The sequence below is a fragment of the Meleagris gallopavo genome, chromosome 11 (genome assembly GCF_905368555.1).
Source record: "Meleagris gallopavo chromosome 11, MGAL_WU_HG_1.1, whole genome shotgun sequence".
Classification (NCBI taxonomy): Eukaryota; Metazoa; Chordata; class Aves; order Galliformes; family Phasianidae; genus Meleagris; species Meleagris gallopavo.
In genome coordinates, this window is record NC_139414.1 from 5750577 (window position 1) to 5775771 (window position 25195).

Sequence of the window (25195 nt, forward strand, 5' to 3'; positions counted from 1 at the left end):
TTTCCGGTATGCCAAGTTTACATTTCATAGGATAAGAAAGCAGCTTGTTGGGGAAGATCTGCAGAAACTAATTTTCAAGATATCTGATTCTTCTTTCCTTGGGGTTCTAAAGCCTTCATAAATTTAGTTCTTAATAATCAGCTGTAGAAGTACTTTCTCGGCTTTAAGCTACATGACCCAGAATGACAGAACAACCAGCAAATTGCCAGCCATCAGCTGCATGGTAAAATAACTAGAGTGCTAAGTATTAAAAACCCGCACACAGAAAAGTTAATGTGCCTTAGCTAACAGATGATAACTTTTTAAACCACAGTAATTGAATTGCCTATCCAGACCTTAGTGCTGAGATAATTATTTGTTACAGATTGTAGGGAGAAGGCAAAATGGACAAAAACAAAAAAAGAACACCCCTAGACAGGGATTCTTATGGAGAGCTGACAATCATTCTGTCTGCAGACTGATCAATAATGGAAATGCAGTATGAAACACCCGAGAGCAACTGACAATCTGGCTTGACTAGAAATACTTTCAGTTCAAATGACACTAACTGACATGATGATGTCAGCAGCAGAGCGAAGAAACTTAAGTAATAGAAACGTTCCTCGTCAATAAGAAAGGTTAATACAGGTTGAAGAATGTTGAACTGAAAGGCCACCAGCAGTGTGGTAGTACCACTCTGTAGCTGTCAGTACAAAACTAGTACAAAAAGGCAAAGGATCAGTACATTCAAACCATATCTGAAAGGGATTGCCTCCAGTGGGAAAGACGGCTTGACCAAAGTAAAGGTAGCAGGCACTGATGCACAGAAAAAACTGACAGTATTCCTCTGATATTCCTTTTGTGTATGTCCTTCAGCACCAGTGTATGTGTGCACTGTCCACAATAGTAACACTAGCATGAAACTAGATTACATGAAAGATGGGAAGAATATTTTTCTGCAGATAGAACACTAAAACTGTATGCCTTGTATTTACTTTGGCCCTTCCAATAAATAGTCACAGAGGAACATACACAATTCTTCTCTCACCCACAAGAAAAAGGGAGAGCTAAAGTAGTGAAGTATCACGCAGTACAGTTTCAATAAAACAGTGCATAGGAATAGATGACCATCTTTATTCTGTATTTGTACTTGATTTTTCTAATCTCTAAGGCTCTACTGAAAGATTTTCTAATAGGAAAAGTTTTGTCCTCTTGGGTAAGAATTTTCTATTGCTATGATTTTTCTCTCACTGCTGCAAGGATAATTATCTTCTCTGACCACTGATACAGTGCCTGCTTTGAGTCTTCCACTTCTTTGACCAGAGAGTTTAATTTAATAGAAGAAGTTTAATCTTGCCTTGCAGGGAGTTTCAATAAAGTTTTAATTTCATTTGTCTAGGAGGTGATCAAGCCCAGGATTTCTTCCACAGAACCTTTTTTTCCCCTGTAGCTGTCATGGAGATCAGGCTGCTGGAGATTATATCCTGATTCATAACCAGCTATACTGAGGGATAGAGGGATGTGCAGAGTGAACCCGTCTAAGAAAAAACTGTAGGCAGGAGAAACCCGCGGCAAGCTTAGTGCTGCAATGTTGTAACAGAACACAAATGGCCTGTGTGAAGCAATCATGGCAAAACCTTCCTGTTCTCTGGTCACACCTGTGATAGGTGTAGCATTATATTGCTTCTTCCTTCCTTTCTAGAAGGAATGCTAGTGCCAGTGGTGATTCCATGGCATCAAAGACAGAAGGATTCTGAACTCAAAAAAAAAAAACAAACCCACAATAGTTGGAAAAACATCCATCAAAAGCCATTCAGCAGAAAGATACTGTCTCCAGCTTAGAAATTCTTTGGTTAGCAAATTTCAGAAGGCTGGAACATTTCTCAAAAGAAACCATTCATTTTCATTCTTCCTGTATTCTCCCCTACAGCTCTGGTGTCAGCTACTTTCTGAGACAGAATACACACAACAGGACAATATGTTGATCCCACATAATTCTTTATCACCTTACAGGAGCACCTGTTATGAATGCTTAGTTCTTACTGACTTCAGTAATGGCTTAAACAATTCAGCTCCAGAAGAAAAGAAGCTGGCTGAATCATCTCCCTCAAACATGGAGCACAGCACAAAGAGTACTCAGCCTTCTTTACTCTCACTCGCTGCTCTGCCCACAGACTGCTGCAGGATTTCTAAGATAAGGTTAATTTTAAACCAGTTCTCCATTAGTACACATAAACAAACTTTTATGTTAGAAATGAAATTATTTTGATGTTCCAAAGAATCTGTGTACATATCCAACTTAACACCACAGCTGATGTCATGAATGAGGACACCTTTGGGATTTGGGAGCTCAAGGATTTTTGTATCATTTCATGGACTTTTGCTTTCTCCATTTCACTCTCACACTAAAGGCACAGGTTCTGTTCTTTATCCAAACTACCGCAAATTTTCCTTCTCTCAGACTCAATGATCAAAACCTGATCACAAACCTAAAGAAAACGAGTATATGGTGACTTTCCAAACTGCTTAGGGATGTAGATTAGCATCTAATGACATTCTCAAAAGCATTAAGGAGCTTAATAACCATGGGGATCAATTTGTAAAAACACCTTCACAAATTAGGTCAATAAAAACTAAGTAATATTAATGAACATAGTGGTATCTTTAAAGGCAAGGAAAAAGAAAATTCATTATGTTGTAAAGAAGGCTCATAAGACATTACATCTATAGCCCCATCTCAGCACCTGAACTGCTTGAAGATCTACGTCCTTTTTGTGCTCATTGATTTCTCCTCTGTTTCATTCTTTTTATTTTGCTTCACTCTTCCTGACTGTTTTTGGAAACTTCCAGCCTAAAGCATCAGGCACTCTCTGCAGGCAAGCAGACTTGATAGTGTCTTGATGGCATGTAGTCTAATTAGCAAATCAGGTAAGAGTGAGCAAGACAGCAGGGGTAAAACCAATTAAAAGCAACCAGTACTTGATTAATTTTCTTTGCAAAAGAAAATATCATTTTAATCTTTTTTCCCTTTTCACAGACTTGACTTAATCAGAAGTCTTGTGCCCTTACCTATTAATTAATTAAAGTTATATTTTCAAACAGCTCTCAAAGTAACCTACTTAATTTCATCCTGGGTGGAGGAAAACTCCCAAACAATATTGCACCTCCTTGACTTCCAGCTATTTAAGTAGTGTAAAATCAGGAACTTTGGAGTCTGATTATATCACAGGCAAACTGTAAGATCTTTTGTCGCTAGCACTATTTACATATTATGCACTAAGTCAAGCTGCCTTATTATATTTTAGAAAGCAATATATTAGAAAGAAATTTAGAATTTAAATTGCTTTCAATGAAAATCTTTTCCGTTGTCCCTCCTCTAGGTCTTTAGGTAGTAGTTCTACATAGTCATTCTATAGGAGTCTTCTATTTACAATCACCATAAGCTATTCCAAACAGTTTTATCAGTGAAATCACTGATGACCAGCTTTGCTGTGTGTCATTTCTGTCCTGCAGAACAGCCTTTCAGACAGCTGGATTGAGGAGGCACATGGGAGTTTCTCTTGGCTCAAGGGATCCAGAGAACCATAACTAGGGGAATGTCTCAGTTGAGATAGTAGCAGCTTTTAAGGTTTCTAACCATTCTGCAAGGTGCTAATTCTGGACTGTAAAAGGGGAAGATGGATGGCATTCAGCTATTTTTTATCTTCCCTTCACCTATTGCAGAAATGGAAAAAGTCCGTGCTCTGGCCTGCATTCTGTTTCTTGGAATATTTCTATTCTTTTTTCCCCGTGTGAGAAAAAAAAAAAATAGCTACAAGTGGTCTCCTATGACTGCAATGTGATGGCTAGCAAGTGGAAATTTAGTATTTAAAATGTGTTTGTTATAAACAGAATTGCCAGTTAGCCATTCATTAGTGCAAAAGTGTAGAATTCCACTATGTAGAGAATCCTAAGTTAAAACTTGTACATGCACAGATTTGCCCTAGAAATCTATATGTATTCATCCAAACAAGCAAGACTGAAGGTACCCTTTGACAGCACTGCGTTCAGCAAGGTAAACCACAGCCATCCTTCCACTGGCTTACCTGCTTATTTGCCCTTGGAACAAGAAAGCTAATCCTTCTCACTGAAAGGGACCAGACGTCTGGAACTGGATGCATGATGCCTGCCCCCTGAAACTTTCATCATCCTCTTACTTTTGCACTGACGGAATAGATACAGAAAGGGCCCCTCTGTACTGCAGTGCTATGTTTTGTGCATGTTCCGTATCAAAAAGCTGAAGGTACATTAGGCCAGAGGTCTACAGAAAGTCAGAAAATATTATAGAAAAAATAGATTTGCTGATTAAGCCAGCAGAATCAACTATTTCCCTTTTTCTCCCAGACCCAAGCTTCTAAAAAGTGAAAGTACTGTTTTACTGTATTTCTTATTTCCCCAGAGAGCTAAAATGTTCAGAGAGAATAGCAAATAAAAATGATGTCTGTATATAACAACTATGAGAAAAAGAAATAATAATAATAGTTTCTTGTATACATCCATTTAATTCCACTAGAACACAGGATGTTTGTTACAGTCACATTCTGCTCCGCATAACAAAAGCATAAAGCTAGAATAACCCTGTTTACACCAGACCAAAAACAACAATAATGTCCTTTAAAATTAATTTCAAGCTTCTTATGAAAACAAATCATATTTAAGGAGCATGTAAAGCATTACTTACTATCATCTTAGCAAAAATATGTGTTGAAAATCAGGTGTACATTTGAAGAAAGATAATTGGCTCATTTTTGGAATGCCATATGTAAGCATAACTTCATGCAGTTCATAATGGAACATAATTTTCAGTTACTGTGAATAATTTTTTACCTTTTGCTGCTGCAACAACATAGTATTGCTTGTAACTACTGTAGCAACTGATGTTTTCCAGTCAATTGTTTCTCCATGAAGGAAAACACATGTAAGAAGTTTGGAATGTACCAGAGCAATAGTGTGAACAAAAAAAAAGTAACAGAAAAACCTGGTGGTGAAGCTATTATATCCCTAATTCACATAAATAAAAGTATTATGTGCCCATATAGCACAAAATACTTTTGCCCAGGCAAGCAACAATAATATATAAAAAACAACCACGAACAACAAATAAACAAATAAAAAACCCGTGGGAGAGAATGCCTTCTCTGCTAAACTGAAAAGAAAATTACAAGAGAAATTTTTTAAGACATGTTTGCACTATGTGTATTATCATTACTTATTATAGCCACCTCACTGTTATGTAAACATTGCATCTGACACTACAACCCTATTAAAGATAGTCCTTGCCATAGAGATTAAATAATAAATAAATCTACGTTAAAAAAATGCTATGATTAATCCTGTTTCGTAGAACTAAGGCCCAAAGGATTGTATGACCAAAATTCTAAGAATCCTCCATTCAAAAAGTAGTTCAGCTTCTTAGGAGCCCTAAATTTTCAGTCAGAAACATGTCTACACAGCAATACATATCCATACTCTGAATGCACGATGCTGTCAATGGAGATACAGAGCAGAATTTCAGCAAGTATTGGCAAACACAGTCTGTATACTGCAGGGCTTTAAACATAACTGCTGTCACACACAAGAATTCTTGTCCTCACATCTGTACAGTTAAAAATGTTGATAAAGACACTGCTAAACTGTAGAGAAACAAATGGCTTATCTGTGCTGCTGCAGTAAAGACTTACACTACATATGCAATAGTTCTAATTTGGTAAAGTTGAAGAAGTTTCAGAGTCACCTTGCTTTGTTTTCCCAAGTTCATACGTTGTTTGATAACAACATACATAACTTCACTAATATTTTTATGGAAAAGCTGATGAGGAAATGAGAAAAGCTTACTTCTAAGATCCATTTTGACAAGCTACTTCTAGCTGCAAAGCATGTAGACAAAGACCATATGCATATACCTTAAGAAAGACAGAAGGTAGTAGGCACTATTTTCTTCACAGCCAAGGAGAAAATAGAGGGAAATATTCTCTCTACAATTATATTTGTATTCTAGATGAGAAAGTGTTGAGTACACTTATGTGATAGCAAATCTGCTGCTAACCCCAAAGATTGGAAGCAGACATATCTAAAAAGCTCTCCTTCCATTAGCTTTCCCATTCATTCTTGTAGATGCCAAAAGGCCTTGGGAATTCAGATTATCATTTAACTTTGTACAGTATGTAAAGTAGCACCTTGCAATCTGCATCAACAGTAGGATAAACAATGTTTCTTCTGCACCACATTATCTAAATAAAATAAAATATTCATTATTCATGAGTAAGTCAGCACCAAAGGATGAAGACTCTATTAAACCAGTACTGAAAGAAACTTTGTTTTTTCGAGCTTGAGCATCTGTTGTGTGATAGTATTTTAATTGGGTCTGCATAAAATCTGGCAGTTCTGATTCCCAAGGGCGCGTGCAAATATTTTGTTTGGTATTGATTGAGGCAAGTTCTCACACAATTAAGGATCTGCTGTATTTCCAGGATATCTGCAGGTGTCTTCTGCAATTTACATCATATAACATTTATTACAGTTAATAAGATTTATAGATATATTTTAGTTTTGTTTGAATAGTAAGAGCACACCATCCTAGTACCTTCATAACTGTAATAAAATTCCTCACATCTCTGAGGGCTGCCTTCTAACTACAGGATATATTTCACACCAGGGATAGTTGATGGCAATCAAGCTAAACTTTCTGGGCTTTTGTAGAAAATGCCTATGCAATAACATCAAGGCTCCATGAAACAAGTTTCATTTTACTGAGAATCTGAGGAGCAGATGACAACAAGGAAGAGACAGTATCAGAGGTAGGATACTTCAACAAGAAAAGCAACACAATCATAGCAAGCACGTTACCCAGCTCCACACATGCATGTTTTCATGAAAGTTAGCAGGAAGCTATGCACACATGCAAGATTCACGAGGATATGAATATAAAAACATTTACTAAACTGAACATCTGTTTTTCCATTTGTTCAGTTACAGCATTTCTGTTTTACCGTATCTCATCTAAGAAATCCTGAAATGAATAATATTCTGAATGTAACCCAGTTGGTTTCTCTCAAAGTCACTCATAGAGACACATTTGAAAGTAGCATAATGAGTAGTTCCACTCAGGCAAACAGACTATTTCCTACATTCATTTAGGCAAACAAAATACACAGTAATTCTGAAAGTGAACACAGAGCTCAGCCATCTCTGGCGTCAGGTCTTCCTGCTACTTTAGAGATACAAAAAAAAGAGTTAGCCCTTGAAGGCCTCATGATAGACTAGTGACTCCTCAGGATTCATCATGTAGGTACACCAGCAAATGAATTACTTTAATTCAGTTGGAGAGCTTGTATTCATCAAAACTCTGACAGAAATACTCCAAATAAAGAAACAGCTTTAATTCATTTATTTGCTGGATTCTAAAATAATATCAGCAGGATACTATGAAGTAAAGTATACTTTCTTCCCCTGCTTTCCAAAGTAGTTTGCTAAAGAACATGTTCAAATAGTAATTGCTTGTACAAAATGCAATAAAATTGAGCAACAATTTGAGCTCTTCGACACTTCTCTCCTGAAGATGCCATTTTGTAATTAAAGCCAAAGAGCAATCTTGACAGATTTTTTTTCTTCTTTCAACAATGTACAAGTTATCCCCTACAACAAAGCAACAAACCAATTACACCATAGACAAAAGCAAACTATCTTCACAGAAAACAAGAATAGGATATGTCTGATAAAAAGGTCTTCTAAGACGAAGTATATCTAACCGCACTATGAAGAAAGTTATCTCCTCTTTTCTTTGAATTTAAGCCTTACAAATCTATTATGTCTAGCAAATATTACATAGGTGGTCCTCTGCTACTTGCGTTGTGCGCTGACTGAGTGCTCTATGAAGAGGTTTATTGTCAAAATGTTCCACATAATTTATCATACGTTATTCTTATGACTGTATTTTATGAAAAGGACAAGAAAATCTCTTCCAGATAGTCACAATAAGTCATTATACAGAAACTAAATACCCAATTAGTTCAATCCATATTTCAAGAGCATATAGTGTGGTTTAAACTACAAATTGTTCACAGCAGCATGGATAAGAACTTCCTACTGCAGCCTCATCAGCACACAAATTTTGACATTACTATCAAGCATAGATTTCCTTGAGCACATGTGATTTTGCTGATCTGAAAACTTAGTTGAATTCAACTTTCTTTCATTTCCACTTTTCTGCTTGTGTTGCAAATTGGAATGCATATAGATACAATGCAAAAGCAGGTCAACATTTTTGTGACATTTTTATTCCCTATGAAACTTTTCCAGTGTTTTTTTTTTTGTGTGTACGCTTCTTAATGAATGAGGACAGCAATGGCATCTGTATAAAATCTTAGAAAGCAAATATAATTGAAAAAGAACATATGATGAGTAAGATTACTATAAGGTAAATTTTCATCAGGGTCTATGCAGATAGTGAACTCAGTCTCACATTTTTTTCAAACTTTCTATCTGCTCAGCTGAGAGATATGCTGTTCAAAAACAGTACACAAAACAGAGTGATAGGAGACAGTGAGAACACTGCTTCTTTAGCGATTAGGTCCAAGTTAATACCTTATCCTTGAAGGCAAAGTGAAGGTGAGCTGTTTTACTCTGCATCTGCTGAAACCCTTCTGCCCTCAACCTCAACCTAGAATACAACTTTGATAACTGAAACCTCATGGGATGAAAAAGGAGGTAAGTTGGAAAATATCTTGTTTGATCACACGGCCAAAAGATACCCAGGAGACATAATGATGAGCCAACACTACAGTCTGCTGGAATTTGATAATGAAAATGGTTTTTCTAGACAATGATAAACAGCAATTTAAACGAAAGGCATTCATTTTACAGAAATTTGTTTATACTCGTGAAGAAGAACCATCAATAGCTTTGAGTCTTTTAAGTTTTTACTTTAATAATTGGTGTCCTTATGAACCATATTTCTGCCTGCATTTTCACTTCTAGCAGTAAGAAACAGACAGTAACTCCTTCAAGGTGCACTTCTGTGCAAGAATAAAAAGTCAAACATCTCTCAGAACTTGGAAAAAATATTTCCCCTTTTGACTTTCCATAATTCATAATTACTGTCTTATATCAGTGGTAAACTTCTACAGGTTTACACAAATAGGATTGAGGTCAGGTTTCAGCACTGTATCTCTCAAATGCTCTAGCAGGAAATTTATATATCATTGCTCATCTATTATTAGAAGGATTTAAGCTAAAAGCAACTACCTTATCTAGATAAACAATAGTTACTGCAAAATCAGCAAGCATTCCATTTCAGTTATACTATCAGAAAGCCAGCCAGCTACTAAGGCAGAAACAACTGGTGATGGTGACACTATTGATCTAAGAAGATGGGAACAGAACCAGCAACCAAAATCTCTGTGCTACACTATCACTAACACTGTAGGATGCAAAAAGTCCCAGTTCATCCTGCTAGACTGCAATCTCATTTGTTTATATTGTGTAGTCCAAGAGGTAACGAACCATTTCTGTTGCAAGCATGCACAGCAGCTTGTGCAGTCAGAACCCAAATCTTTGAAGAGGTTTCTACATAACCTGCTAAAACTGTAAACTGCATAAGACATCACTCCCTACTATAAATGAAATCAGAGCATCTCTCACTTTGTGACCTTTTGCAGATAGATTTCCCATAACTGCTTAACAATAATGATCTTTAAGGCCTTTTCCAACCTGAGCAACTCTATGATTCTATCATTCAACAGCTACTTTCTTTGCAACCAGGAGACTCAAGGAATGTAGTCATTTATTATACTCTTAATTATATGTTCAGTTCAGTGATCATGCTTTCCTGCCACAGAGTCACCCCAGAGTCAGACAGAAAGAAACTGTATGATTTAAAACTCTCTCACTCAGTATACATCCAAACTTAGTTTCACCTGTCACACTGTGTGCCAGGAAAAGGTTCTGTACCAGAGGGTAGTGGGCATGGCACAGCTCCAAGCTGCTGGAGTTCAAGGAGTGTTTGGACACCACTCTCATAAATAGGATTTGGGTGGTCCTGGGTGGAGCCAGGAGTTGGACTCAGGGATCTTTGTGAGTCCCATGCAACTCAGGTATTCCAGGATTCTATGAACAATTCTTGCAAGTATAGCTATAGCTTTTAAAGTCTAACTTCCTCTGAATCTGCTGTCCTGGGGATTTTAGATCTGTACATGGCCCTCTCCTACCAAAGTAGGAGAAAAATAAAAAGCTATTTGCAAACCGAAAAAAAAATTAAGTATTTCGAACAGTTTTCATCCAAGTGCTCGAATTATAAAAAGAAGACAAGAGAAACAGAGGGGAGGGAAAAAAAAGAGAACAGAAGAAAAACAAATCAAGTGAATAAATCACTAGAACTTCACTTCAGTCTGGTAGTTTTCAGAATCAAAGGAGTTGTGTTTTACTTATATACTAGGAAAAAATGTTTAGAAAGTATTACATCAACATGATGGTATAGCATACATAGAATAGCCAGGGAAACATTGCAAACGTTTTCATACAAGTTTCTGTAAAATCTGCGTTCTAGCTAAAGAAGATGGAGACAGCAGTGGAGTTCGAGTTACAATCTGTCTGGTTGGCTGTTACACAGGAAACAAAACTTGCATTTGCCTAATTGAAAAAAAGAACTGCACAAATTTTTAGTGATTTGGGGTACAGATGGTGATTTATACGTGCATGGGAATCAAAGCATGATTTTCATGTTATGCATAGTTGTGTTAACTGCAGCTACAAATTGCCCACAACTGCAGAGGCATATTTGCAATCTTTAATTGTGCACAATATCGAAAATCCAGATCCATAACTGCCTATCATATTTAAGAGAAATGGAAAATCTCTTTACCATATTGGCATTTCAAAACACAGGCTGCAGCTTAGACAGGAAAAACATCATGAGTGGCACTACATGCCACTTTTGAAAAAGTTAGGCCAGAGAGAATTCTTAATATTTAATTTCTGTTTCATTTTGTTTATACCCAACTTCAGAAACTGAGTATGGTGACAGTTTGATTTTACTGATTTTTACAGTGTAACTGCCCGTTACTCCTAGCAAATCACATTTTTATTGGATAGTTAAGTAGGTGAAATCGACAATCAAATATGAAAATTTGGGCTTGTGTGTTTAGGCTAAAAACATCCCACTTTCCTCTGATCTCAAGGAACATATAATATCTGAGTCAGAAAAATCTCCAAATATTCTCTTTTACTAAATACACAATAACTGATCAGAATTTATTACAAACACAGGTAAACTTCAGAGAGAGTACGGATTTAAAGAAAAGGACATATATTGCAGGTATTTAACAATTAATTAGATCTTGAACTTGAACATTACATTTTCTACACTGCGAACACACACGCTTCTCCTAATCTGATCACATGAGGAAAAGGATTAAATTAAAATGCTTTTAAAAACAAGGAAAGAAGTAAGACTACTGTAGTGGGGAATTACTGGCAAAAGTGAATTAGAAAATATGCAGAAGACAAGATTATAAATCTCCAGTCCCTAGTTTTCGGAAATTTTATAGTTCATCAACCAAAATTCATCATTCATGTCCACATCCCTGAGAACATTTACAGGAGAGCGATGAGTCTGAGTTTTGTTACTCCTCAATAATATAGATCCAGGAAATAGAATCATTTATAATTTTTAAGGCTCATATCAAAAAGAGAGTAAAACATGTAATACTTCACTTCGACACTGAATAAACTAGATGAGGTAGTGAAAATGTATTTATGTTAAAAAAAAAAAAAACAACAAGGCTTCTGATAAACACATAACTAGATAAGAATAAATAAGTTTGCCCTGCTCTAGGGATCTTTTCTATACTGGAGCCAGAAAGTAGATACAAATTCTGAATCTAGGGCTGATATCATTCAGCCTGACAATATACTGAAGAAAAAAAAAAAAAAAAAACCGAATCTCCTTTTTGGCAAAACACCTGGTAAAACAAGAGTGTGAGCATACAGAGCCAAGCAGTCTGAGGTCATCTACCCTAAAACTGACAATATTGAGAAAGACAGCTGTCAGCCACATTAAACAGCAACGGAGACACTTTTGAAACAAACGAGGAGTCAGCTTGTAAAAAACTACAAAAAAAAATCTTTAGCAGTAGGAAGAGAGAAAGAGGAAGATAGCACCATCAAATCTTGGTCTAGCACCATCACAAGTTGCTCTGCTGGCACTCCACCTCTGCAAATTGCTTAGATTAGATATAGAATGATGTTGAGGAATCTGTGTTTACGGACATTATGTAAGGATCTAGTACTGTGCTGCTTTATTGCTGATCCTGCATATATGGTTCACTGATGGCTGATTATTTTCATTTATAAATCCAATGTTTTGATCCTGATTTGATTAAAACCACATGAATAATTTTCCCCTATGATAAGCATCAGGTCTTGTAAAACGTGGTGCAACTTCAAATTGAATTACTTGTGTTCCAAAATACTGATCCCCCATATAGTTCTGCAGATAAGCAGTCAACTTGTGGTTGGACTTGATGATCTTTAAGGTCTTTTCCAAATACGAGCTTTCCATCTCTGTCCCATATCAAGTTTTTAAAGAAATCATTACATCAGCTTTCCATGAGGAGTTAACTGATCTCTGCTGGGACATACAACTGACATCATGCCAGCAAAGGCATAACTAAGACTTCATGTGCTAGAGAAGCAAATCCTTGGTGGAAATCATTTTGCAGTTTTCTAAAAATTCTGTAACAAAGCAGCTTAATTTTCAGGAATTGAAAGAAATTACTCTTCACGTGTGATTTGATGTATTGACCCAGAGCAATTTGTTGATTCTTGTGTGTCAGGCAGATTTGAATGTCACTTAGGAGGTGCTCTCCATAAATGACATTATCAGGTTCTTCTCAACTCTTATTCCCAGAGTAAGTGGACTGAGGACTATAACGTCAAAATAAACAAACTAACAACCCTTTCCCCTCTAATTTTCTTTTTTTAAACCAAGTTTTTTGCAGCACTTTAAGACAACATTATGCCACTGACATGCTGAAGTACACAAGAAAAAATCCTTTTAGATTTTCCTTATTATGCTCTTTCATTCCACCCTGGTAAAGATTAAGTATTTGCCTTTAACAAATTACACCCATTGACAAGGCTGATAACTTGATGCCAATTACTACCTCTGATCCATCCTTTATCATTAAATAACTAATTTTGATATCTGTCTTGAAACATACCAATACCATTCCAAGGTCACAAGCTATACAGAAGTCCAGCAGGCTGCTGGTTTTAAATATCTAACAGATAAATTAACCTTATTCATTTCCAAGCTAAGATATAGGAGACTGATGCCACAGCTAGATCGCCTACCCTGAGTTTGTTATAAACCACATCCCCTAAATATTTACTACAGGTGTTTGTTGTCTGTCACAGTAAGCAGATTTGCTTAAAAGTAACAGAGCTCTTTTAGATACAGTTGGTCTGCTTTCAAATAATAAAAACTTGCTTCCTATAGAAACATAACTTTTTGTTTGTTCACAGCAAAAGTAGTAGACAGAGAGAGAGAGATTATTTCTTTTCCCACCATAGCAGCACTGACATCTGGGAACTTCACATTCTTGACCTCATTACAAATGTCTTCCATGCGCATTTCAATGAACTGAATTGTTTGTAAGAAAAGAACAAAGATCAAGCTTTACTGTTGAAAGGAACACACAGATATATACCTGAGAACACATATACTTAAAGAGGAGAAAGAATCAAGGTTACAATGATTGGAGAACTAATGATGGTAACGAATTACTCACCATTTCGTGCAGAACTGCTGCATAAACGCTAAAGCTATATTTGCTGCTTCATAGAGAGGGTTTACATTTAAAGTAATGGGCGCTTTTAAGAACTCCCATATAATAGAAAAAAACGTTTACATTTGTGTAAAAGAAAAATAGCAGACTGGTTTCTCAATTGGAATAGGTTGGCATTTTGTCACTGACAAAAATAACCAGAAGATAAATAACTGACTGAGAGATTTGGCACATGTCATGGGAAAAACAAGATTCTTGCTGTTATACAGAAGCATCAGAAGAGCAGCACAACTAAGGAATAACAGCTTCAGTTCCTTTCCCTTACTGTAGTTCCTACCTAGGAACCCACATCTTTCATCAGACTTATCATACATATTACTTCTTTCAGGTGCTTATGAATTGAGTTTCACATTTGAGGTTGGTTTCTTTTGTTTGTTGCTTTTCTTCGGTAGGTTTCTTCTTTTTTTAACAACTAAATATAAATAAAATGCTATGGCTTATCATAGAAATTCTAAGTTAAGCACTTAACCACACAGGTGAGAAAGACCTATAACACTACAAAGAAACAGTGTCAGCTCAGATGATGTAGAATATCAATTATCAAAATAAAAGCACGGACATAATAGCATAATTCTCAAAATCAGAAGGCAAAGTGAAAGTTTTTTCCTCTCTTCTCATCCATAATATGCCAGGAAGACAAGTTTCAAGTTATACAAACAGAAAGAAGAAGGGAGACTACAAATCACAGATTCACAGCAGTTGAAAGGGGCTTCTGGAGATCAGCTAGTCCAACTCCTCTACAAAATCAGGTTCCCTACAGCAGGTCACAGAGGAAAACATCCAGGTGGGTTTTAAATATCTCCAGAGAAGCAGACCACAACCTGTCTGGGCAGCCTGTTGCAGTGCTCTGTCACTCTCACAGTAAAGAAGCTCTTTCTCGTGTTTGTATGGAACTTCCCCCACCTGTGTCAGTTCTTGTCTGTTGCCCCTTATTCTATTGCTGCACACCGCTGAAAAGATTCCAGCCCCATTCACCTGACTCCTGCCATAGCATTGGTTACTTTGATTTTCTCAGATGCAGAATACAAGCACATATCTCCTGGCTGTGCATGGATCTTTATTTCATCTACTAGCAGAGATAGGGACATATGACAACTTTGTAGCTTCTACTTAAAATTGAATTACACACCAGACAGAATATCTTGATGATGAAAGAATGATGGCAGGATAAAAGTGCAAGGAGATGTGGAGAAGATTCAAATCCTTTGGCATCACTTTGTTATAAAGTGTATGCCCTTCTACTTTTTTTTTTTTTTTTTTTTTAAGGCAGTAACATGAGGAATCCTCTCAGGAACTCTGTCTAAGGCACCATGAAAGAGAATGACACTTTATAGTAGAGAAGGTTAATATCAACCTGTCTAAAAATGAAATGTGGCAGGTGTAATCAGTCAGCATTCAGACACAGCTATGCAGCAGCTCGGATAGAATTTTCTCCAGCAACCCACACACACCCAGCATGCGATGAATACAAAAATCAGTACAGCTGAAGCTTAAATGTTTGTCCCATCTTATGCCACCATGTGGCAGAGTACAGCTGCATACAACATTAACCAGTTGAATGTGTATTAAATTGCCAGTGCTCCTAATTAAATTATTGAACTCAGTGACACACAATGAAATCCCATTCCTTGACCTATAGCAGTCTCTCCTTTATACAGGCTAAGACAGCTTTCACTTTCTGACTGCAAAATAAATTTACATTCTTTAGGAATGTGAAATATATAAACAAGAGTCCTACTGCCCGTGTTTAGGAATTGCAATGAGATAAACACATTTTATTTTCAAAATAGGACTGCCTATATCTGCAATTTCCTCACTGAGTATTACAACTGCAATTTCAGTCTGTGAGTAAACCTGAAAGACCCTGAACCTGCAATATGAAGAACCACCTTTAACTCTCAACTCACAAGTCTGTCGGATTTTTTTGTCAAGTTGGATACAATTGGTAGAATATGGTTCTGCCTTCACAGTTTTTCCTGTTTTAAAAGAGAGTAAAGAACGTTTTATATTCTCAACTATATCTGAAATATTTTAATTTGAAGTGACCCATGAATTTCCTTTGTGGTGTATTATACTCTCAGTCCAAAAAAGGGGCTAGAGATCAGAGTTCCTTCACAGCCTTTCCCTGGAGAAAACTGGGGTATGATCAGGATATGATGCCTGCAAGTGACAGTACCAGCCCCAAAATACAGCTGAGAGTAAACTAGGTCTTCCAGCATAAACACAGCTGCAACTACAGTATGTTTGTCCCAAGGTGATGTCTGGGCACAATATATATTATCAAGTAATATCCACATTTTCAGTGCAGAGCCATGACTTGATTTTGAGTAGCACGATTTGTAAAACTTTCTTGAAAACTGGGTTAGCCTGTTCTGCCTCTCTTTTCCTAGATTTTAGCTATCCTTCTTCTCAATATCTTTCTAATCTGTTTTTTCCTCACCTTCACCTGAAGGGTGACTGCTTTAGAGGGATGAATGATGAGATCTCTGTAATGTTTCTAAACAACTCCAGATGAAAGATATGAAAGATACTGCTGGAATGCAAGTCATTACTGATACTGTATTTTTCTGTATTATAGTGCTTTAGCCAAAATATATTCTGTTCTGGTTTTTTTGTTTGCTTGTTTATTTTGTGAGGGGTTGGGCTTTTTTTTTTTTTTTTTTTTTTTGCAGGTGCTTGTTGTTTTGAACATGTAATCTCTTCTTTTAGTCATGTCCCTCTTCTCTTGCGTTTACCCGGCAATCTAGTCAACCAGCCTCTCCACTGCTCAAGTCATACATAAAAAGTCCACTGTGTTTCACTGACAACAATGAAGACAAGAAAATGTGAAATACAGAGACTGGTTTACAAAGGACAATAAAACACAACAGTAGATGTATGGGAAACTGAGATGCCACCTAAAAACAGTTAGCGCCTAGGGGAAAAAAACATTCTAAAAAAATAGCTTTCATTTAAAATTTTCCAGGTGACCAAAGAACATCATTTGAGGGATGACCAAAAAGTAGACTGGACAGAGGCAGTCTGCCTCAGTGCTGTTGGAGCTCCACTTTTGTATTCACTAGAAAAAGCTTGGTGAAGGTGTAGTGGATTGTAAAACAGAAATAGTTCTCAATCCAACTTCCAAGAATATTAACTTGGAAAGGAAGGGGCTTGGTTGAGTATTAACCTCACCCCAACTGCAGAACAATTTTAATACAATGATAGATAAATGTCAGTACGTGAAGCAAGATATTCACTATAAGGCACTACTGTTCAATTTGAATCAATATCCAGTATAGTCACCAGTACCACAAAGACCCTATTCCTTTCCGGAAGGATTTAATAGCCACTTTTTGTTCCTGTCTTCCACATCTACAAATCAGTCTGATGAGACTTTTTCCATGAGTAATGAGCTATCTGTTCCACTTTTGTCATTGAGGTTGTATTAAGAGATTTTAATCATCTCCGATTAATAGTTTGCTTGGTACCATAAAAACATTTTCTTACTACCAACTTCCAAGAGACAGCAGTTCAGCACTGCTGATGGAAAAATTCTGACCTACTCAGCTAGCTCTGCACTGAACGTTTAGTTCTTAAGCCTACATATAGTCCCAAGACTTGCTGTAGACAATGGCAAATTATCAAGTGTCCCTGGAGATATTCCCCTTTGAAGGGTGAGAAGCAGAATATCTCAGTGTATCTTCAAAGCGAAGCAGCCACATTTACCAGCTGTGGAAGAAGTCGGTTGGCAAGGGTGCACCAGATGGAAAGAGGTAGAGGCAGCAATACATACATTCTCTTATGGTAAACAAGAATAGCTTCTTCTTACATGGCATTGAACACTAATTTTAATGCACCTGGACACCAACTTTTTTTCTTTTTTTCTTACTTAAGCAGTTTAAGGTGGTTTTTTTTGACATGTTATGAATTTTCAAATGAGAACTTAGAATCTCATCACAAACAAATGCTTTGGGGCCTTTTTTCAACCTTTTCTATTGTGTCAAAAACAAAACAGAAATCAGGAAGAAAAATACTTTTCTCAAAATCACCATTTCTCACTCTGGCCTCTTTACAGGTTTTCTCTCACCTTTTAAATCATTTAGTCACTGCTGGCAAGAGGGTGCTGCAGTAGACAAATGACTGGTTTGACGCAATACGGCAGTTCCTATGCTCCCAATTGATACAGTTAAGAAAGGACCAGGAGTTCTTACAGTCACTAAGAGGATTTTACTCATATATAAATGAATTTTTATCCTACTGCCAGCTACTCAATGCTAAAAAATACATCCTCTCCTCAACCTGCATTGAAACTTGGCATATTTCTGAACACAGTAATAATTTATTTAATGTCTCAAAGCTCCAATGGATGATTTAAAATAGAGCAGCGTGCCACTCCTTAAATTAACAAGTATTTCAGTTTGAGAAGGGAGATGAACAGACAAGTAAAAATGAAATTAAAATGTACATCTCTGCTGTATCAGTAACTATATTCCAGACTACTGTTAATACGTTGCAGATGAAGCGAGAAAAATAGAGTAATTCTGTCTGGCTCTCAAAGAAAATGCATTATCTCCTCCATTCCCCAGTCTCACTTCAGATTCTGTGTAGGAAGCTCCTGTTTCACTACAGTGCATGCAGGTGATTCTACCTGTGCTGCTATAGTGCTGCTATAGGTGATTCTATAGTGCTGCTGCAACATTTTAGCTACTGCAATCCTATCCTGTCTCCTGCTGTAATAACAGTACACAAATCACTATCTTGTGTCTCTGCACAATCACTGTTCTAGATTGCCAAAGGCTCAGCTTCTGTCATGCACAGCAGTGCTTCGTCCACCTCTAAAATTATGTCCTTGCTTTAAACTGCAAGAAAAGAGTGTAGAGGTCAAAGGATAAAGCAGAAAAACACACAGTTGGGGAGCAATTGAGCTCTCGATGCAAGGTAGCTTAGCTTGAAAAACAAAGGAGTGACACATGATATTCTACTATGCTGCTGTTGTCTGTAATCACCATTTATTGCTAAGCAATATTTCACAACAGTAAAATGTTGATTTTACACCACAGTTCAATGCAGTTAGACCAAAATGTCTTCATTGTAGGAAGTTTAGTCTGGTAGGGAACAGTGCAGTCCTTCACGTTCACTGCACATGGTCCAAAACAATATGGAATTTAGAAGAAAAAAAATCCTGCAAGTATCTTGTCTGGAAGGTTTAATAGCTAGAATTCCTATGCAAATATTTAGCTAGGAATGGTCTTATCAGGATTTTATTTTTTCTACATTCTAGGAAGGAAATCAAATTAAGATTTAATTTCCTTTTTGAAGAATAAAAATGCAAAGGATAAGTTGTCTATATTTTAGCCAACGCAACTATTTCAAAAGACATATTTGTAGCACAGATAAAACATTGCGATCAGATCCAGTTCCCTCTGACATAAGGAATGAAAACAGCACAACTACTTTTAGGATAGTCCGCAAATTCTGTACTCCCTTAAAAAAATGTTCTAAGTTACACAGCTCTTTAACATAGTCTTTCCTCTAAGTTTTGTTTAGTAATAATCGTTTCTTCACTTCTTCCTCAAATTAAAAGTTCCTTGTAGCTGGCCCAAGTTGCATGTTTGTACAACTTCTTTGTACAAGTATCTTCCTCTCATGATTTGGGAGCCAACAATCATGGAAAGCACCTAACTTCAACTAAATTGAAAATGCAGAACCAAGAACTCCCTTTGACACTTGCAACAGAAAGTGTAATTACTCAATTTTGAGAATGAATGGAAGAATCTTTAATATATCATTATATAAATGAAATAAAACAAGTGGGGTCTACTTTCAGAGATCTTCCAATTTTCTATAGACATGCAGGATACCTGTCACATCTCGCCCTTCCGTTGGTCCTCTACAATATCTAAATACCTAGACATCTGTTTGTATCAGTCAAAATTATGCATCTTTTGTAGTAATTTGTTGTTTCACTCAGATGATTGAAATAAAGGCAATTATAAAAAAAATATAGAATTACAAAGAAGTTACTTTTGTATTAGCTTTGTTTTACCATACAGAAGGTGATAGAAATGTATCAAGTTTTGCAAGACTCCTAAAAATTATGTATTTATATACATAAAACACACACTTACAGGAGAGCGTATTGATTTTGATACATAAATATAACTACACAACATATACTATGGCAATAACTTTCTCCTGCTTCAATTGCAGCATCATGCTTTACTTTCAACTCGCAATCATTGATTAAACAAGTGAAGATATATATTGATCCTGTTGAAGAATAGGAATAGCAATTATAGTAATATTCTTCAGGCTTTGGACAAGAGTAGTCAAAAAATACAGCTTTGAAAAATATTCACTCTGCATGCCTCAAAGTCTCAGTTACCCTGAAGCACAAATTATGCACATCTTTAGTATGTGATTTAGTATCCATCAACAAATTAAGTATTTTTTAAAAATATTTTTCTTACTCTTCTAAATCATATTTTTCTTACATTAAAAAAAAAAATATTGAATGGATTTCTCTCTTCTAAGCATCTTTTATCACTTTATCAAGACCCTACTTCCCAAATCAGTTTCATCTTTTCAGCCTCCTTATATATTCTCTTCAGATCAAAAAAAAAAAAAAAAAAAAATCAGCCCTATTTTCATCCAGGCTCTCCTCTGTTCTCACCTGAAAATTCTCCTTACATTATCCCCTTAACAATCTGAAATGCCTATATGGCTCTACCTCCCCAGCTTTCCTGGCACCTGGGCCTTTAGACTATAGGGTCTCAATGCACATCTGTAATGAGCACTTAGGACTAACATAGGGAGTATGAGGAAAACGCACTTCTGAACCAAATTACCAAAGAAAACAGATGTCACACTGACTCACTACTTTGGGAAATTCTGGACTTAAAATTAGTCAAACTCAGGGTTAAATGCAATGGCATGCTAGTGTAGTATAAATAGAAATCAAAATCTATAGAAATCATAGAAACCCAGCTCTATGATGGGGGCTACAAAGAGCTCCACTACCTCCCCACAGAGAGGTGACAGGCTGGCATCTAACCAGCACTGATTCACCTGCGACAGGATAGACAACAAAAAAAGAGAAGGACAGAAAAGAGGCAAACAAAATCCAGAAAGATTAAGTGAGCGTGCATTCTGGCTTTCAGTTATGTTGGAGCTTAGTTGGGTTTTCCATGGGAGCTTAGTCATACAAAATAACTAGATAGATGCCTTTTTAAACAGCTGTTACCCTACGTTTGTCTTCCTTCAACAAAATGACTGAACCCGACAAAGCCATAAACTTGTTTAATTGCAACTGAACATAGATACCACAGGAATAAAAAAGAATAAAGATGTTTTGTACATTTTTCTTTCATTTTTGTTCTAGTGAGTTATTACAACTACTGTTTCTAAGCCATCTTTTTTCCCCACAGAATGATTCACTATATAGATGCATACTCACATAATCACAGTAACTATCTTTAAAGAAATGATTATAAATCCTTGAAACGGAAAGCTTTCATCTTCATTTCATTGAACTAGAACTTTACAAAGGCAACTTGGTATCTCTTCTAATTTTCCTTAGGCAAACCCTTTTCATTTACAGAGTTTGTCTTTAGACTACAAAGCCAGGAGAAAGAAAAAAAACTGTGACCTTTTCCCAGGTTTGCATCATTTTGAAAACCCTCAGAAGGATTTTCAGAAGGGCTGGGAAGGATGAAAATCAGCTAACAACACTAGTAAAAAAAAATAACATTATTAAGGATATCTGAAATGACACTGTCAATATTAAGGAAGTCTCAGGAATGCATTTTCAAAATCTCATCATTTAAGAATGCCACAGATAGATTCTGTAACTAAACAGTACTACAGATAAGAGCACTTTCCAGCTAGTTTGTGCATAAACTTTGCAACAATTGAAATTTGTGTTTGTCTACAATATATTTAATTGAGCAGACAGAAACTATTGTATAGCCATGAGTAACTCTTTGTAATACTGACTTTACATTGATCTTTTTAACATAGGCAAGAAATCAAGCTATGCTTTGCTGTTATAAGTCAAGTTACAGTGAAAGCATGGGAGAATCCATCAATAGGTATGATCGATTCTTTTTTAGAAGTGCATCTCTGAGGTGAAGATTGTGCATCTTACTTCAAACTAGCCATGAAATAATTTGTCACAAATCATTCTAATTTCTGTTTTTTGTTGTTGCTGTTGGTTTTTTTTCCTCTCTTCCTCCAAGCAATTATAGAATTCATGGAACTCCTGTGTCAAGAATACTAGAAAGTTACTGCTAAATTCAAAACATTTTTTATTTTCTACTCTGATGGCCTGAGATTCTTGGTTGTATTTGACCATACACATTTTTTGGTATCTTCATTTTCAGCTTCTTTTATAAATCTTGTATTTAAATCTTGTAAGTTTTCAATTTGCAAGAAAAGAAAAAAGATTAGAAGATCGGTTTTGCTTTCCAGTTCACACAACTCCATAAATACATTACAGTTAATAAAATCCTTCTTGTTGTGCTGCATGTAAGGGAAGATGGGAGCATCATGGGGCAGGAGGGTTAGGAATACAAGGCAAGAGCTAAAGGGACACAATTTTTTTCAAGAATAAAAGGCACATCTCTGCGTAACCTGTCATTTCCCCTTGCTGTCACCACAAGCTGACCTCTGTGCTTTCTTTTCACTGTGAATATGCCCCAGTTAGGTCAATGTTATATTTTCTTCTGTATGTAAGTCTCCTGCTGAAAGATCAGCAACCAAAGGCAAGTCAAAAGCAAGACAAAGTTCAGATTAAAAAGCAGACACACTAATTTTCACCTCCAGGCTTTGCTGCAGCTATATGTAGATTACAGAATGTTAAAAAATGTTACCAACTTTCTTTCATTCATTTCATTGTTAGAATTTATTGCTATTATTTATTAGTTCTAAGGTAAGGAAAAAAAAAAACACTAAAAAAAAATGTCCTCCTACTAATTCCTCCTTACTGTGCTATACAATTACTACTAAGAGAAACAAGGAGCAGGCAAAGTAGAATAGTCTGTAGGCAGACAGAGGCTGCCTACCAAATTTTTCTTCCGAGCTGTGGTCTGATCAGAGTAATTTCATTAAAACCTTTTTGTGTGTGATCAGTTAATGTCGAGTGGATCCACTTTCATCAAATCACAGTTCACTGATATTTCTGACACACAGCTCTTACGCACATCAGCATTCTCACATGAAATAAATAGGAAATGATATGCTTTGATTCAACTTCAGTTCTCCTCACCACTTGATATTCTGTTCTGGTGACAAAATGATTTTAATGAATAGGAAGTGTAAAAATATATTTGTAAAAATGATCAAAACTAAAATACTAAACTCATCTTAAGGCTTACATGACTCATTACGTATTTCCACAAGCAGCACCTACTAAAAGTAAATCACTTGTAGATATAAAGTTCACTGTACAAGCCTCTTAGTCAATTCTTAAAAATTAATTGGGAAAAAAAAAAAGGACAATTATTTCTATGACTTTTCTTAATTAAAAGAGTACTACATTTATGTAAATCAAATAGGAAAAATCACTTCAAAAAACATGCTCACTTCTTTGATGTATACTTCCAAGCAAAATGATTTTCCAAGTGATAGAAGTTCAGCTTTTAGATCCCTACTTATGAACTTGGTGAGTAATACTATGCCCTAGTGTACCATTTTGCTTTGATAAAATAGTCCCTATAATGTGCAGCAGATTTGATGCAAATGGAAGTTTTTATTTCTCGATTCTAAACTATCCTGCTATAGCATGACATACATCATCTTTCTCTTTGTAATCTTACATATATAAGATAAAAGAAACAGCCGCCGAACTAAGAAGTCCAGTTAAGTTAATCCATCTATAGATTAACTATTGTGGCAGATGCAGAGCACACCAGCTTCAATTATACAGTATCTTCTCTATCCAACAATGAGACAGCAAATTAAGTTAATTCAATTATAATCACCTCAAACTCTAATCCCAATGACTAAATGACACATCATTTTTCACTTAACACCCTCATAGAATGATAAAAAATCCTTCAGGGAAAAAAATTATTTGTATAGCAACATAAGCATTTTGGCAGAATTCTCTCTCCCTCATTTCCGATGACACAGTGAGAACCTTAAACAGAGAACTCCTTTGTGTTACATATGGTAGGACATTTTTTTTTTTAGAGAGAATGCTATGCATTTTCAAAATACCAGACAAAATAATATCCAAAACATAAAGAACTTAAGGAACATTGTTACACCTATAAGAAGTAGGATTTCCACTGGGCTTGTACATCCTGAGTCTTCCTAAGAAAACGCATAGAGATAAGACTTATACCATGGCACAAATGGTTTTTTTATATTCTCATAGAAGAGGTAAACCTGTTTTAACTGTGGAGTCCTCAAGAAATGTAAAAGGTAAGCAACAGCAAACCTGAACATACAATTGAAGTTAACAGTCGGTGTCATAATAGTTCCGGTTTTGACTGAAAGCATTAATTCAAGTGTAGGACTAGACACACACCAAGCAGCTTTGCTCAAAAAGCATTTTCACCTCTGCAGTCCATGTGGGCAGGCCTATTTCCCATTCTCTCTGCAGGGGCATACAAGCAGCAAACACTTCCTTCAGGTTTCAATCAAATATGAAATGTTTACACTCATAGTTATGGAAGACTTGCTCTTTTGTTTTATCAGCTGCTAATCTTAATTGCAAAGCATCATGCCAGGAGCTTTATTTTCCTCATCATGAGTTCTTTAAAAAGCACTTTTTTTTTTTTTTTTTTTAACATTTATTATAAACCTCCTCAGCTGGTTTCTTAGGGATGAAGGAAAACCTTGAATCCTCTCACAACAGTAGGGACCTTAGGCTTAGAACAGCTTTAGCTCCCTATGTAATCCACTACCTACATCCATGAAGCCTCTTTTTCCCAACTCCACTCACCTCAGTGTTATTTTCCCTCTTCTCCCAGACAATGTGATAGAGTGAATTTTTGTTGATTTTTTTTTTTCCTTTTAACCAGGCATGGTTTAACAAATTTATATTTAGTTATCTCAGCATTTTATATATTTGTAAAAAGAAAAGACACAAATAAGTTTGGTTTGCAACCACAGTCACTTTTATGTGGTCCAGCAGTTTTTATGCCTTAACCTTTAAATACATTTGTTTGCAACTACTAGTGTTTGTGCTAAGACTCATGTGAAGTACTCAAGCAAAAATACTTGATAATCATCTTTCTCATCGCAACAGCAACATAAACCCTCACATTAAGGAGATGAACACCTGTATCTTGGGAAAAAGCCAGCTCACAAAGTCAAAACATGAGGAGGAGCCCCCAGGCAGGGAGTGG

At 36.2% G+C, this 25195-nt stretch overlaps 2 protein-coding genes across 41 annotated transcripts in view; one reads left to right on the forward strand and one right to left on the reverse strand.

The window, feature by feature from the left end:
* The window catches only part of LOC146543612 (uncharacterized), a 234386-nt gene that overhangs the window by 66504 nt on the left and 142687 nt on the right, over positions 1 to 25195 (reverse strand). For 2 of the 33 annotated variants that reach the window (XM_085233264.1, XM_085233266.1), the window contains exon 1: positions 13806 to 13914. The exons of the other annotated variants lie outside the window; for them this stretch is intronic. In XM_085233264.1, coding sequence (XP_085089390.1) covers positions 13806 to 13808 — 3 coding nt within the window. In that variant the 5' untranslated portion in view covers positions 13809 to 13914. Of the gene's footprint in view, positions 1 to 13805; positions 13915 to 25195 lie in introns of those variants that run through there. 33 annotated transcript variants of the gene reach the window in all.
* Positions 8331 to 25195, forward strand: part of TRIM42 (tripartite motif containing 42) — a 39029-nt gene continuing 22164 nt past the window's right edge. For 2 of the 8 annotated variants that reach the window (XR_014885613.1, XM_085233259.1), the window contains exon 1: positions 8331 to 8724. Coding sequence is in view for 4 of the 8 variants with exons in the window: in XM_085233259.1 (XP_085089385.1) it covers positions 8713 to 8724 (12 nt within the window). In the remaining 4 variants the exon portion in view is untranslated. Of the gene's footprint in view, positions 8725 to 14494; positions 14647 to 25195 lie in introns of all 8 variants that reach the window. The other 6 variants (XR_014885615.1, XM_085233260.1, XR_014885616.1 and 3 more) reach the window with 5 other exon arrangements.